The 13,717-nt window shown below is 39.3% G+C and overlaps 2 protein-coding genes across 4 annotated transcripts; one reads left to right on the forward strand and one right to left on the reverse strand.

Annotated features, from left to right (window-relative positions):
- Positions 1-1,528: 1,528 nt before the first annotated feature.
- spoon (spoonbill) lies at positions 1,529-10,654 on the forward strand. Of its 3 annotated transcripts, none has more exons than XM_043414066.1 (5): positions 1,529-1,753; positions 6,290-7,132; positions 7,214-7,723; positions 7,813-8,028; positions 8,122-10,654. In XM_043414066.1, exons 2-5 carry the CDS (start codon positions 6,334-6,336, stop codon positions 8,346-8,348), a joined length of 1,752 nt encoding a protein of 583 aa, XP_043270001.1. In that variant the 5' UTR covers positions 1,529-1,753; positions 6,290-6,333; the 3' UTR covers positions 8,349-10,654. The 3 variants fall into 3 exon arrangements, with proteins under 3 accessions (XP_043270001.1, XP_043270002.1, XP_043270003.1); XM_043414067.1 differs by lacking the exon at positions 1,529-1,753 and adding an exon at positions 4,305-4,623; XM_043414068.1 differs by lacking the exon at positions 1,529-1,753 and adding an exon at positions 5,091-5,233.
- Positions 10,655-11,081: 427 nt separating this feature from the next.
- Positions 11,082-13,672, reverse strand: LOC122407944 (tektin-4-like). The gene is made up of 6 exons (XM_043414434.1): positions 13,137-13,672; positions 12,617-12,926; positions 12,331-12,545; positions 12,037-12,253; positions 11,824-11,978; positions 11,082-11,748 (listed from the first exon to the last, which is right to left on the reverse strand). The coding sequence occupies exons 1-6, from the start codon at positions 13,670-13,672 to the stop codon at positions 11,535-11,537; spliced, it is 1,647 nt and encodes a 548-aa protein (XP_043270369.1). The 3' UTR covers positions 11,082-11,534.
- Between the last annotated feature and the right edge of the window lie 45 nt (positions 13,673-13,717).

Below are 13,717 nucleotides of genomic sequence, written 5' to 3' on the forward strand. Positions count from 1 at the left end.
ATTGCCCTAACGTTTGCAATTCCTCCGATTCGTGTGCGCGAGCGTGCGTCCGTGTGTGTGTGTGTGTGTGCTCCAACACAAATAAGCAGTGTAGAACATAAACGAGCATCGCTGGTCCAAAACCGCTCGCAGACCCGTTTCAATCCTCGTCAAACATCTGTTGATATGTTCATTTTTATTATACTTTCGTTAATGAGTATTTTTTTTCCGTGCATTTTTCTCTTTCCACGGGTCCCTTCGGAGCGCTTTTACCCCTGGAATCACTTGACGATAAACCCGGGCAACTCCGCAAAGTTGCGAAAATGGAAAAGGCCCGAAGAATTAAACAGCTTTTATTATTAGCCCTGCTATCTACGGGGGTTAGCATCCGAGGGTGAATGTTAAATCTCATCTTAAGGTCGTATATATGATGATTTGTGTAATTTCTTTATCAATGAGGGGAAAATAAGAGGCACATTAAAATAAGAGGCCCCGGGTATACTTCGCGCGAGTTGCGAAAGGTGAGAACTGAAAGGCAGGACAAAAGTACGTGAACGAATGAACCTCGTCACCGTTTCGAACTATAGTAACATATATTGTTTATTGTCTTTTCAAAATTATCAACTTGTCAAAGCAGTCTGAATAATAAGAAATTTTGTTTTTGGAACCACTAGAATAATTTTATTTGAGAACCAAACAAATGGGTAAATGGGTTTTTTATGTGCCCCGATTATTTTGTATTTCAACAACTCCATCCGGAGGTAAATCTATGAATTATATAAGCCAAAGTTGCACCGCATCGGAGCAGAAGTAAATTCATTCCTATCCCACCGAATGCCGATAATATAATAATGCCGTTCGTCGGTAAAAAAGAGTTGTATTTTTCATTTTGTGCGTTGAGCTCCCGAGAATACAGCTCGAAAACGTATTCGCTTCTCGGTGGGATCTACCGGTTCATCAACCGATTAAAAGCATTTCAAATAACCGATTGTAAGTCAAAAATTCTAACGAGTTTCATAAATTTTCCATCTTTAGGCATTGATACTCATGGAGAAAAAAACACCGTCCGTGGCTTGGGACGAATGATACAAAAAATTATGCTGCTGACCGTGAACCGTAAAAGAGAGAGAGAGAGAGAGAGAGAGAGAGAGAGAGAGAGAGAGAGAGCCCTCCGCCCCGTTGCCGACGAGCGAACACAGCTAACTGCACGAAAAGTCCCTAGATGCGACGAACCTAAAGCAGCAATGAGTAATGAGTGATTTGTATTATTTTCAGAAATATATAATTAATGGCGTAGCATATTGACGTTACTGCTGCTAACTCGACCATCGAATCGGGCGAGAACTACCGTGGAATCAGGCGGAACAAAAGAGATATAATTTCAATCGCTTTTCCTCTGCAATACCGACTGAGGCGCAATCATACCAACACCGAAGCTATTACAGTTGGCAGTCTGTTCCAAAAGCAAATCTCTTGCGACTGGCACGGGGGTGCGCTGCTGTTTCATTCACAAAAATATACAACCTTCTTCCTCTCACTCGACAGCGACACACATGCGGTCACCGAAAATCGTTGTAACCCGCCATATTGCTAACTGTGAGAAGAAGTTCCCCCTCTCGAAGAAAACACTTGTGTTCACGTGGAACGCGCTGCATTTATATCGTTACGATAAAATCATTGAATTATAAATTGAAAAAAAAAAGTGCATCGTTTAACCGAGAGCCGAAACACACCGGATACATCGTTATTGTTCAACGTGAGTTTACCGCATACGGTGAGTAACGAAAGTTTTCCAGAAGCCGGATACATATACGTAAAACTCGTGAGCGGCGTGTCGTCGCTTTTTCCATCTCGAATACTTTTGTACCGTACCATTCGACGACAAAGGCGTGCAGCGTGGCGGCTAAATTTTTTTTCACGGCTACCAATATTTCACGCAATTGTGTACATTATATACGTGAATTTTCAAGAAATTCCACTTCTCGTTTGATCATAATGACTCATTCTCGTACGTTTAAGACATGGTAAAAAAAAAAACTAACCCTACGAGATTCACGCACGGATGCGTATGCTATATTTTTTTGTTCTTTGTGTGTAGTCCATTAGCCTTGCACAATATGGACGCGAATACGATCGCCGCGACGCAACACGTTGTACCGGTTGAAAAATTCCAATTATACGAATAATTATGTCGAGTTGACAGTTTTTTTCAATACATTTTCGCCGACCTAACGCATTTTTTTTTAATTGTTCGCGATCTCCGGGATCCGGTTAAGTTACATTTAAAAACGTTTTCGTCAATCGACTTTGTGTATGTGTGCATGTGTGCGCATAATGGCGATGTAGGTACGAAAACATCTGGAAATAGGCATGCTCGTGAATTCCACGGACGGTTTGTACCTACTATACCGAGCCGGGAAGTCGTTTCACTCGTCGAACATGTCGTTTGCCATACGAATGGATGTAGAGTGCCAGCGAATAATATAGTATTCTATCAAAGTCTCACTGCTCAAAAGATTCCTCATGAGATTGTAAAGGAATTGAATAAGCGTTGGGAAAACGTCGTGAACATTGTTTTCTTAAATTCCAAAAGATGCCGAAGAAATTTTGATTCCTCCCTTTCGTCAACGATTTTACAATCTCGGTTTTGTATCAAGCTTAGTTTTACCATATTTGCGATAAGGACCTCTCTTAAGCCATTGAGATCTACGAAAACGATATCAACAACAGAAAGTTCCGAGACGCGTGTCCATATTTGAAAGAAAAAATATGACATTGTTCCATTTTTTATCAGTGTCCGGTTACAATTCGGAGCTACATATGCATGAATTCTTATTATGAAATACGAGACCGTATTATCATATTTTTCTACAACGTTTACGCGTAAATAACATTATAAATAAAGGGTATGGTGCACACAACGAATGACTCGCATCGCTCGTAAGACACACGAGACTCTTTCACACGATGAATTCTCGAGCAGCTCTTTGAGAGCCAAGAGTCCAGTGTGAAAATGGTTTTAGCAAGCGATCCGAAGAGTGTAATGACTCTTCAGCGATGCGATGATAGGAAGAACCGCTCGGCCTAGCCAACATTTTCTGACGCATATACACATGTGAGCGACTAATTCGTGTGTGCAGATTAAACAACCCTGCGAATCTTTTATTTGTTTACTTTGACCTTCGTAAAAATTGAACAACGAGGTCGGGTAAACTTTCGTGTTGCGACTAATGAATTGTGGAAAAGAAAATTTCACATTTACAATGTGGGATAAAAAAATGTTGGGTTGTAGAAAACTACTCGGTATTTTTCTCAAGTCGAAAAACGCTTGTCTCGGATCTTTAGGGGAGGGGGGAGGGGGCACCGGCCGAAATACACTTCATTTTTTACTTGTTATTTTCCGGCTATTTCTCTTTCTCTCTCGTTCATCGTTGATCACACATTGTTTTCTATAGTCACCTCGCTCGTACGGTTACCACACCGACCTCACCCCGGCCTGCACGCCGCGAACATTTCGATCGCACGAACCAACTTCGAGTATTCTAGTCTGCTGGACCATTGAAATCTGTTACAAAAACAATCACAATCCTCTTAAAATTCGTACCGTTTGTGCACACCGGATTATTTCATTATTGTTGTATTTGTTCGACGTTTAATTGAATTGAAATTTGAAATTAATTAATCCAACGATAATTGCCCATTTGGTCTCGTGTATAGCAACAATTTTGGACACGAGTAAAAATGTGTATGCATCTGTGACGAATTAATGCCATTAATAAATTAGATCATTTAAACTTTGTACATCCGTGTTGATACATTTATATTTTATTTATTCGTAAACAAAGTAATTTTTTGTAATTGCGTTTCATTACGAATTGAAATTTCAATGAATGAATGTGAAAATCTTGGAAATTGCTCTATCCAACGTTTTGGAAGAATATTATAGAAGCGATAAGTGATGATAACTTTTCGAGTTGAAATGGAATGTCCGCACGAGGAGTCTCGTCTCACAGGTTCGTGTACCTGCTACGAATGTTCGCTCATCCGGCAAACGTCGTGAATGAATGTCGTATCAAGAGAGTATATATCTCTGGGGAGAAAAGGAGCCAAGGAAAAGGCGATCAACATTTTTATTTCTTCTCTCGTCGTCTTCGAGGCTCTATCTCTCTTTTCTTCGCTCCTTCGAACATATTGGCTCGTGAGGCGAGAAGGTAATAATGCCGCGCGTCTGCGCGGTTTATTCTTAAATGTCTCTCGCCTCGCGCAAATTTTATCCAACTTTTACCACGTGGTGAAAACCGGTGAACGTGCGAATTGTTCCTCTAGTTACGTTCCTCTAGTCCGTGTTCGCGTTTGCGGCGATACCTTGCCTCTTTCTTCGTTATTCTTAGTTCCGTCTCCTTCGTTTTTCCGTATGCAGGAATACCGCATGAATTTGTTCTTTGTGATTTTGTTCTCTCAATTATTCGTCGTTATCGATATTCTTTATCCGATTTAAAATTCCTCGAAATTATTATTTCGGTATGTCCATATGTTAGACTCGTTGGCGTTGGAGTTTTTCCCAAAAGTTTCTTCAACTAATTATCCTGCCCCTTGGTTTATTATCATAATTTACCTATTGTTTCAAGCATGGCTACCATTTCGGTGAGTAACATTCAAAAGGATTTTAAAAAAATAATAATAATTTTATCATCGTTGTTGTGCCCGAGCAACGACGCGATGCCTTTTCCTCGTCTTATTGTACGACGCGATAAGAAATCAATAAGCGTTAAACTCTCAAACTATGATGTCGGGAACTTACCTCGAGCATTGCTCAAATTCATAAATCGATTTATTAACATTCGAGTCGTCGAACACCAATGATTTTCTCTACAATTTCTTTACAACTTTGCATGATATTCGAGATTCGAATGATATATAGCGATAAAAACATTTTTTTCCCACCTGTACGAAGAACTGTATCGTGTTAATAATTTCGTAGAATTCGGTGTGTTTATAGTCAAGGCTGATGGAAAATATCATTGGTTAAAAAAAAAAGGTTTTATATCGCGTTATTAATACGGCGAAGCGTAAGTTACCGCAAATAAAGCTGTGCGTGTGCGTAATATTGCATTAACATTAATGAATTATTGGAATAAAAAGCGTCACGAAAGCTTTGCAACCCGCGACGTTACAGGGCAATGAGCTTTCCGGAGACGAGTGTTCGAGTTGTTTCACCTCTTTACACACAACTTATACGCAGAGATGCATGCATGTATGTATAAAAGCGTTCGCACGTGAATGTATATATGCGTAGTCTCATGTACGTATCGATAGCTGTACACGCGAGATCGGCTTCTCTTCATGAGTTAACACAGGATTGCAAAGTGTCTACGGGCGGGCAAAAACCGGTATACCTCACACTTGAGGCAACTTGTCGAAAGTTCAACGAGGTTTTTGCCTCTTATGCCCGCGCGCACCCGCAGCCATTTATCTTTTATATTATTATACGATATAAAGTCGTGAAATTTTTCATTCTCCTTCTTTTCACATTTATACCAATCCGAATATTTGTTTTTTTTTTTTTTTTTTTTTTTTTTTTTCATATCCGGACTGACGTTTTCAAAGGGTCCACGGAGAACAAAAATGTTTGTATCACATTATTAATTAAGAGCAGTCTTAAAAAATATTCTTATTCGCCTCGTTTGTTTTATCTTACACATACCGAAGCCTTGTCAACGACCCACAAACGCCGGTTTAAACCAATATATCTTGTATCGAAGCTTGCAAGAGTCTTCTTTTTTTCCCTCCGCATTCTTTATCTTCTTTCACCATTTCACCATTTTTCCTTGGCTCAGTCATGCAGGTGTTAATAAATGTTTTATCATTCTTTTTGGAAATGCAAGTATAAGAAGATAGTAACGCATTGTGTGTAAAAACGAGAACGCTCTGGACCTTCAAATTTAGACTCTACCGACACTGCGTTGGTCCTTCTTCGTTAACGGTTCGAGACTTTCACGACCGGTGTGCGTGTGTGAAATATCGTTCAATACTCCTCTCCTCTCTTATGAGCCATTGGAATAACAATTCGTAATTTCATGAGCGGCGTATGTGTTGACATCGAATATTAAATTGTTGAGAATAAAAATAATATAGATGGTCGATAAAAGAATTTTCTAATTTCAGCAAATAATCCAATGTAAAAGTTGAGGCATCATCGCAGCGTATCATCCTCAAAATAAATAGCAAAATGTTGCAACTTTGAAACGATTGTAATGATTTGAGGTACAATTGATAGACACAATTGAAAGATTATTTGTTTGCTCAACAGTTTGCACGAGTTTCGAAAAATCGTAGCTACCGTGGACTTGCAGGATGTCGGCAAGGAATATACAGCTGGTAAAGTGGACGATACCCGCGTTTGCATTTATCGTTGGCTTTTTTTGGTACAAGCGCCGACGCGTAGACAGAGTTGACCCAGGTGGAGTGAACAAATTGAAAGGAGAAATCGATGATATTAAGCAAGATTGTAAGAATAATACAAAGGCTGATAAAGGACATCTGAATCTTTACGATTCGGGGATCCATATCGACGAGTCTTATGCATTGAACACGTCGAGCTCGAACAGCGAGACATCCCAGCACTGTACACCGAGGCGAGTCAGCCAAAGTCTCGATATACCAACGCGAAGATCGGGCTCTCAGCAAATTTCCATTCAATCGGGAAAATCATTGGAGGATAAAGAGCCTTGCTGGTACGAGAGCCCCGACGACGAGGTTATCAAGCCTTGTCAAGCCATTGTTCTCGGAAGCAATCCAAAATCCACTAATTTCGATATGTCCGATTCTATGCGGGATATGATGGGGAAAAAAAGCTTGAAGAGTCGCGAGAACGCCGACGCGAAAATTCTTCAGACATTTGAAAATGTTACCGAGGAAGAAGAAGCAGCTTCCGCGGTTATTCCGAGCTCAGCGTTGGCGGTTCAGGCTGGAAATAACAAGCCTGTTGCCATATCCGAATCGCGCCATCAAACCAATATCAGCGATCCCAAAGTACAGGGCCAAGTCATTTGCGAGAGAGACTCCGCTAATCATAGCCCCGTTTCTGGGGTATTGGAAGGAGGAAGCGTCACCGATGAGGTCAGGAGCGAAGGCAGTACCGACAGTGGGAAAGGTATTTTTTTGTTTTCAATTTCATTTGTATCGGCATTTATCTTCAAGAGTACCCTGAAACAATTGAATTTTCTCAATCCAGGTGGAAGCATCAAGGGACACGCCAAAGACAATAATCCAACGAGTTACGAGTTCGCGGTGCCCCAAACTCTTGTCGGACGTTTGATCGGTAAACGTGGCGCGTTTCTTCACGATATCAATACCCAAACGGGTGTTCACGTTTGCGTAAAAAGACATCCATTGTCCAAGGAATCCAAGATATGTCTGATAACCGGTACACCCGACTGTATCAAGGCGGCCCTAAAAATGATTCGACACAAATTTCCAACCAAGAAATTCCCTTCTGTAACACTTGAGGAAATATCAATATTGAGGAATCCCGAAGAAATTTCATGGGTCTCGGAATTGATGCATTTGTCGCTCGTCGAGGGTGTCAATAACGACATTACCGTCTGCCACATACTCAAACCGAATCGATTGTTTGTACAACTTCCTACACATCCGACGTATCCGTCGTTAAGAATTTTAGATCAAAACATGACGCAGCATTACGATACCATCGAATCTCCACCGGTGCCCGATCAACTTTCCAGTCAGTTTCAAATTTTTTTATCTCTCGCCCTCGCCGTGTCCCGGTCAAATCGTTGATAGTTGTTTTTTTTTTTTTTTTGTCATTTACAGAGGGAATGTTGGTTGTCGCAAAGTGTTACGATCGATGGGTTCGGGCGTACGTTGAAAACCCCGATCCAAACGGCCAACAAAATTTGGTCCGTTTGGTGGATCACGGAGGTTACTGGACCTTTAGTAACGGAGAAATGCGAAAGATCCGGTCCGATTACTTAACTCTTCCGTTTCAAGCGATTGAAGTATTTCTCGCGCATATACGACCGGTGAACGGTGAGTTTTCCGTTCTCGTTTATCTCGCGCGATACATCGATTCGGTGAATGCCGATTAACGTTCTTTTTTTTTTTTTACTTTGTCCACTACAGGCGAATGGAAACAGGAAGCATACGACGTAGTAGCTCAAATGTGTTCGGGCAGTATCGGACAAGCACAAATTGAAGGATACATAGATTCAAATATTTACGTGAGTTTGTATCTAAATATTCAAAAACACGGTGTAATATCACTGGCGGACGAGTTGATAGCTCGTGGTTTCGCGGTACCCGTAGCACTGGACGAAGTAGCCCCGGAGGAGCATTTACCAACCGCTTGAAAGGTAACAACATTGATACAAAAAAATAAGTATGCGTTTATCGCTCTTTCGTTTACACGTTGCTTACGTTCCGCGTGATACGATTGTTTTGCAACGCTATAACCTGCGTATATGTGTGTGCCTGAGTGAGGCTATGAATGAGCGAGTGCCTGTTTTTTCCCGTGAGAATTACGAACGAGTGCTCTCAATAGTCTTTTTTTACCTATAAACAAATGATAAACATTTTCCAATACTTTTATAATATGCCATGAAGAAGATTCAGATACTTCGAGATCCTAGCTATTTAATAAATATTCCTAATTACATTTACCAATGGTCCATTGAACCATTGGAAAAGATATCATCGGAAAAACAATCATTTTTTCTACCCATAATCTCGTCTCCGCTCGTTCGTAGTTCATGTAAATATTTCATGGTTGCATATAAGGAACAAGAAAACGAAGCAAAATAAGATAGTGGAATTTTAAACAATGAATTGATCATCACTGAATAAGAAGGATCTTTTAATCTACGGCTTTCAATTATCTTCGTACCTACATTGCGCAAATGGTACATGGACTAATTGAATAACGAGTCCCCCATTTTTCCTCCTGTTCTTCAAAACGATACGGAAAAAAAAAACAAACAAACAAACAAACAGACTGTAAAACTCCATTTGCGTCTTGTTGGGTCTATACTCGAAATGATGATAAGTGTCCACGGTGAATCACTGTTCTCGTAATCTATCAACGAGCGAACTCGGCCGAAACGTCCTAGCTTTTTATAACGCCATGGAAAACGGTCTCACTTTTTTCTAAAAAAATTCCTAATCTCAGATCATTTTGTTTTTATAAGATCAGAGAGAGGGCGCAGCGAAAAAACGGTTCGCGATTTGTCACAAAAGAGATAAGCAACACAACTCGAATTGTGTTTTTAGAGTGCAAACAAGAAAGATAGGTGGGAAAGTTTGAAAGAAATTGAGCTTTGGACTAACTACGATCGTCACATACCTCTTCCTGTATATATTGTAAACATTATATCTCCGACTATAAACAAACAAATATTTATAATGTATCCCTAAATAACTACCCGCTCGATGAGAAAGAAAATTAAGCGAAAACGAACTAGCTCTACACATTGATAAAATGACACGAGATAAATGTAGTATATTTATTCTTCAATATTGTTTAATTTTTTTTTTCTTTTTTTACCTCATTGGTAGATCAGCAAAAGGCTCATGACATTAATTATTGTTTCATGATTCATAATTCATTGAGAAGAAAAAGAAATAAAATTGAAAAACATTTGTCTTTGAATGAAAATGATTACAAAGTTAATGATTTTGATGTAAAAATCTACAAGTTTGAGCGATAATCTCGAATCTTTAAGAACAGTGTGTCGTTTGAAACTTGTACATGAATTGGAAACCCTCTCGTTGCATCGCATCAAAGACCACCGACAGAGAGTGAACGTAGCTGCTAAGCTGGGGATCGAAAAATACAAATGTATCGCGAAATAAAAACAAAAATATGTATGTATGAACATATATATGTGTGTGTGTGTGCGCGCGCGCGCGCGCGCGTATGTGCGTGTGTGAGGGAGAGAAATGAGAGGCATAGACAAATCTTTGGATATCTATCAAGATCCAAAGATCTATGGTGTTGTTGTCCGAACGTTTTTCGTATTGATTAAATATGTCATTACTATTATCCATTATCGTAATCCGGAAATTACGTCATTACATGTGGTTTTTCTTTTCATTTAAACTCTCCTCTCACGACACCTCGAACATAAGAACTGAACGAACTTAAGATTACTTGCACGAAATCATTATGTTCTCGTTGAAACAAAACAAAAAAAAAATCATTTTTTCAAATATTATCACTGTACTAATCGAAGCCATCAAATGTAGGCAGAGTAAAGTTATCAATCGCGAAAAAAGAACTGAAATCTACGAAAAATTTTCAAACGAACGCTCAATGTATCTCTTAACTCGTAATCTTACGTGGCTGCTGCTGTTGCAACCCGTATCAATTATTATAAATGACGAATTTTCTTGCCGCCTCCATTCGTTTTTTACTCATCAAAGAAGAGAAACGGCAAGCTTACCGTGCTAAATGCTAACGAGTAAAAGAATAATATTAAAAAACGTTAATCGAAAAAGTTTGCGAAAAAAATTGAAAAAAAAAAAAGCAAAAAATGATAAAAGACTAAACACATTCACGTACGTACAATTTGAACGCCCAGTGCGAGGAACTTCCAAAAATGTTACATGTTATTATATACTACTTGATACTTAATATTGTTGTTTTCTAAACGTAAATGAACAAAAAAAGCAAAAACATGAAGAAAAAAAAGTAACGAAACGATATTTTTTTAGAAATATTCTTACGGTATGGCCGATTAAATAATTAATTCTTGTATAACCTTTAAGGACTTTGTAATTGTCAATGCGACATTAGTTGAATTATTTATTGTGAAACAATTTCAAAGAGCTCGCGATTCATACGGATATATATTTTTTCCTTACAAGATGCCACAACGATTCGAACCGAATCCAATATCTTTTTTGTTTATTATTATTATTATTATTATTATTATTTTCGGATATTTTTTTCGCTCGTTCATCGGGACGGAAACTTTCGTTAGAAATAACTGTATCGCCTAATGCTGTTATCCCAGCGTAAAACTTGGTTTCTTACGAACAACACTTTTGTTTTTCACCATTACTTTTCGTATTTCCTTTGTTCGTACGTGTATATATAGGATATATATATATATATATATATAATATTAAAGTAAAACTCGTGCTGAAATTTTAGTCCCCAGCTGCATCGGTTTACTACATTTCCGTTCATTCTTTTCATTCATCATCGTCGGAGAAACAAAATGATAAAAAAAATTGATAATTGTTTTTGTATATAGATATATATATTTCAGTGTATTAATCTTCGGAGATTGTATTTTTTTTTTTTTTTTTTTCATTAAATTTGCACCTTTTAATTGAAACGTTTGGCTACGATATTCATTCGGAAGCAATAGATCAGTTTTCTATTGTTTCTGCATTTAAAAAAAAAACCCCCGAAATTATAAAAGAATATGTGATGAACGGTTTTTACCCCTGATCCTTGCTTTAAAAATCCTCAAAAATCAATTTCCGTTTTCCAGAAAAAACTAAAGGTAAAGTAGGCTCAGAATAAAAAATATTTAATAACCAGCCAAAGTTTGTGCAGTCGGATAGAAAGAGCGGATGAAACGACATCGATCTCGATCGACCCACAAAGATTTTTTTTTTATAACGATATTTCGCTCCAGCGATCGTCGCGCTTCTGTCAACTCTTCGATCGTGCTATTTGCCATGTTCGTTTGCGCAAGCATGGCACTCACACCCTCCGACAAGGATTTTACTTGGTCGATTAATCTGCAACGAGAGGAATAACAATCGATGCCTCGTAAATTTCGACTCGAATGAAATGATCGTATTTTTATCTTTTACCCGAATTGAGGAATATCGCGACAATTTTCCACTTTGCTTCGATGACTTCTCAGCTCGAGACGAGTCTGAGCGCATTTCATTGCACCATCCAATTTTTTCGTCGAATTTTGCGTCTCGTTCACGACAACTTCCGCATCGGACAACGCTTTCAAGCACTAAAACGAGAAAAGCTTTATTCTCTCGAGTCTCGTTAGTTTTTTCATGAAGACCCACCAGTATCAGCTCGTTCTCCAAACGTCTAATCGCTTGCACAGTTTCGTCGATTTTTCGAGAAAGAGCGCTGTCGACGCGGTTCGCCTGGGCTCGAAGATCATCCACGCCATAAACGTCACGCATATTCAAACGAAAAATTCGTGCCCTTTGCAAAGTAGTTTGACCCATCTGTATGGCTTCTTTCGAATAATGTTCGTAACTTGCCGGCGTTGATTGACTGTGAATGGAAAGAAGAAAGAAAAGAGATGCAGTAACAGAAGGTGGAAAAATAAAACGATGGGGGAGGAAAATTACTCGTCGAGCAGTTTGACACTGCCAGGTTTCCATCCGAGCGTTGACGATTTCGTGTCCAATGATCTTGCTTCGGTATCGATTTCATAAGCATCCTTTTTGTCCGTCATATCATTTTCCAATCTTTGTTTCGCGTCTTTCAATTCTCGAATGAGCATTTTAATGTGATCGAAGAATCGGGAGTACACGTTTATCGTATCCGCACAAAGATCCAATTCCTGTGAACGTCGAAGAAACGAAGCGATAAAATATTGAAACAGCAATTTATTTTCCTACTGAAATTTCATACGTTGCTCAATTCTTCCTCGACCTCGTCACGAACGAGTTCGTACTCCATTCTCAAACATCTAACACTCTTCATGTCCTTGTCGATAGATTCTATTAGACGCACGGCGTGGATACAACGCCCTAATCTTTTATATTCGCGTTGCAACAAGTTGGCTTCGATCATAAATTCGTCGATGCCACGTTGCAATTCGCACCTCCAACGCGTGACCAAATTCAATCTTGAATTCAATCTAATGTTGTTGTCCTGTTGATCCTTGTCGGTTTGAGCGAATACCCGTGCCATGCAAGCACGAGCGTTGAAAGCAACGAGCCTGTGACAGCAAATTTCAACAAATTTCATTGCTTTTTTTTTTTTTACCATCGCTCGATATCCCGATAAGTAATAGAAAATATATTCCCAAACAGGATGTTTTCTGATGTATTGATTTTTACGAAGAGCAAGCAACTGGCTCGCTGTGAATTGCCGCGCGGTTACCATCGGCGAATAATTTCATTTGAGATAAATAAATAATTCGACTTACTTTTCTCTATGGATACTCTCGTGCGCCGCGTTGTAAATCTCCTTATCATGAAGACGCCATTCGGCGGGACTGTACCGCGTTACGGTAAAACGATCGACCGCGGGTCTCGAACGAGAAACATCAGCGAGAGGCGCCCAATATTCCGGGGGCGTAAGTTCGTTTAACGGAGTTATAGGAAACGGCCCAAGAGGTGGAGTACAATCGTCGTTTTCCTGACGGAGAACTCCGATGACTTTTTCATTGTTTCCATTGTCCGATGAACGTTCTTCCCGAGTTGCTTTGAAATCGTTCGCGTTAGGACATTCCACAAATTTTACGGTTCCTGCAGCGTCTCCCGGTGAATCCTGAATTTTCCCTTCCTCGCATTTCCTAATTGTCGGAAGACGTTCTCCGCAACACTTTGATGATTTTTCTTTCGGCACTAATCGCAACTCTTTGGGAATATCTGACTCTGCTGTTACAACGCGATCTGTGCACTCGATCGCATTTTCATTTTGTGCAAATTGTAATTTTTGACAATTTACCGTTGCGGGCATTTTTTTTTTTCTTTTTTTTTTTTTTCAGAAAATAATTCTATAGCA

Source organism: Venturia canescens, chromosome 3, assembly GCF_019457755.1.
Source record: "Venturia canescens isolate UGA chromosome 3, ASM1945775v1, whole genome shotgun sequence".
Taxonomy (NCBI): domain Eukaryota; kingdom Metazoa; phylum Arthropoda; class Insecta; order Hymenoptera; family Ichneumonidae; genus Venturia; species Venturia canescens.

Coding starts and splice junctions, on each gene's coding strand:
- spoon (XM_043414066.1), top strand. CDS start 6,334: ATGTCGGCAAGGAATATACAGCTGGTAAAGTGGACGATACCCGCGTTT. Junction 7,133..7,213: donor CAGTACCGACAGTGGGAAAG/GTATTTTTTTGT, acceptor TTCTCAATCCAG/GTGGAAGCATCAAGGGACAC. Junction 8,029..8,121: donor GCATATACGACCGGTGAACG/GTGAGTTTTCCG, acceptor TGTCCACTACAG/GCGAATGGAAACAGGAAGCA.
- LOC122407944 (XM_043414434.1), bottom strand. CDS start 13,672: ATGCCCGCAACGGTAAATTGTCAAAAATTACAATTTGCACAAAATGAA. Junction 12,546..12,616: donor TCGAGGAAGAATTGAGCAAC/GTATGAAATTTC, acceptor CGACGTTCACAG/GAATTGGATCTTTGTGCGGA. Junction 12,254..12,330: donor AGTGTCAAACTGCTCGACGA/GTAATTTTCCTC, acceptor TTCCATTCACAG/TCAATCAACGCCGGCAAGTT.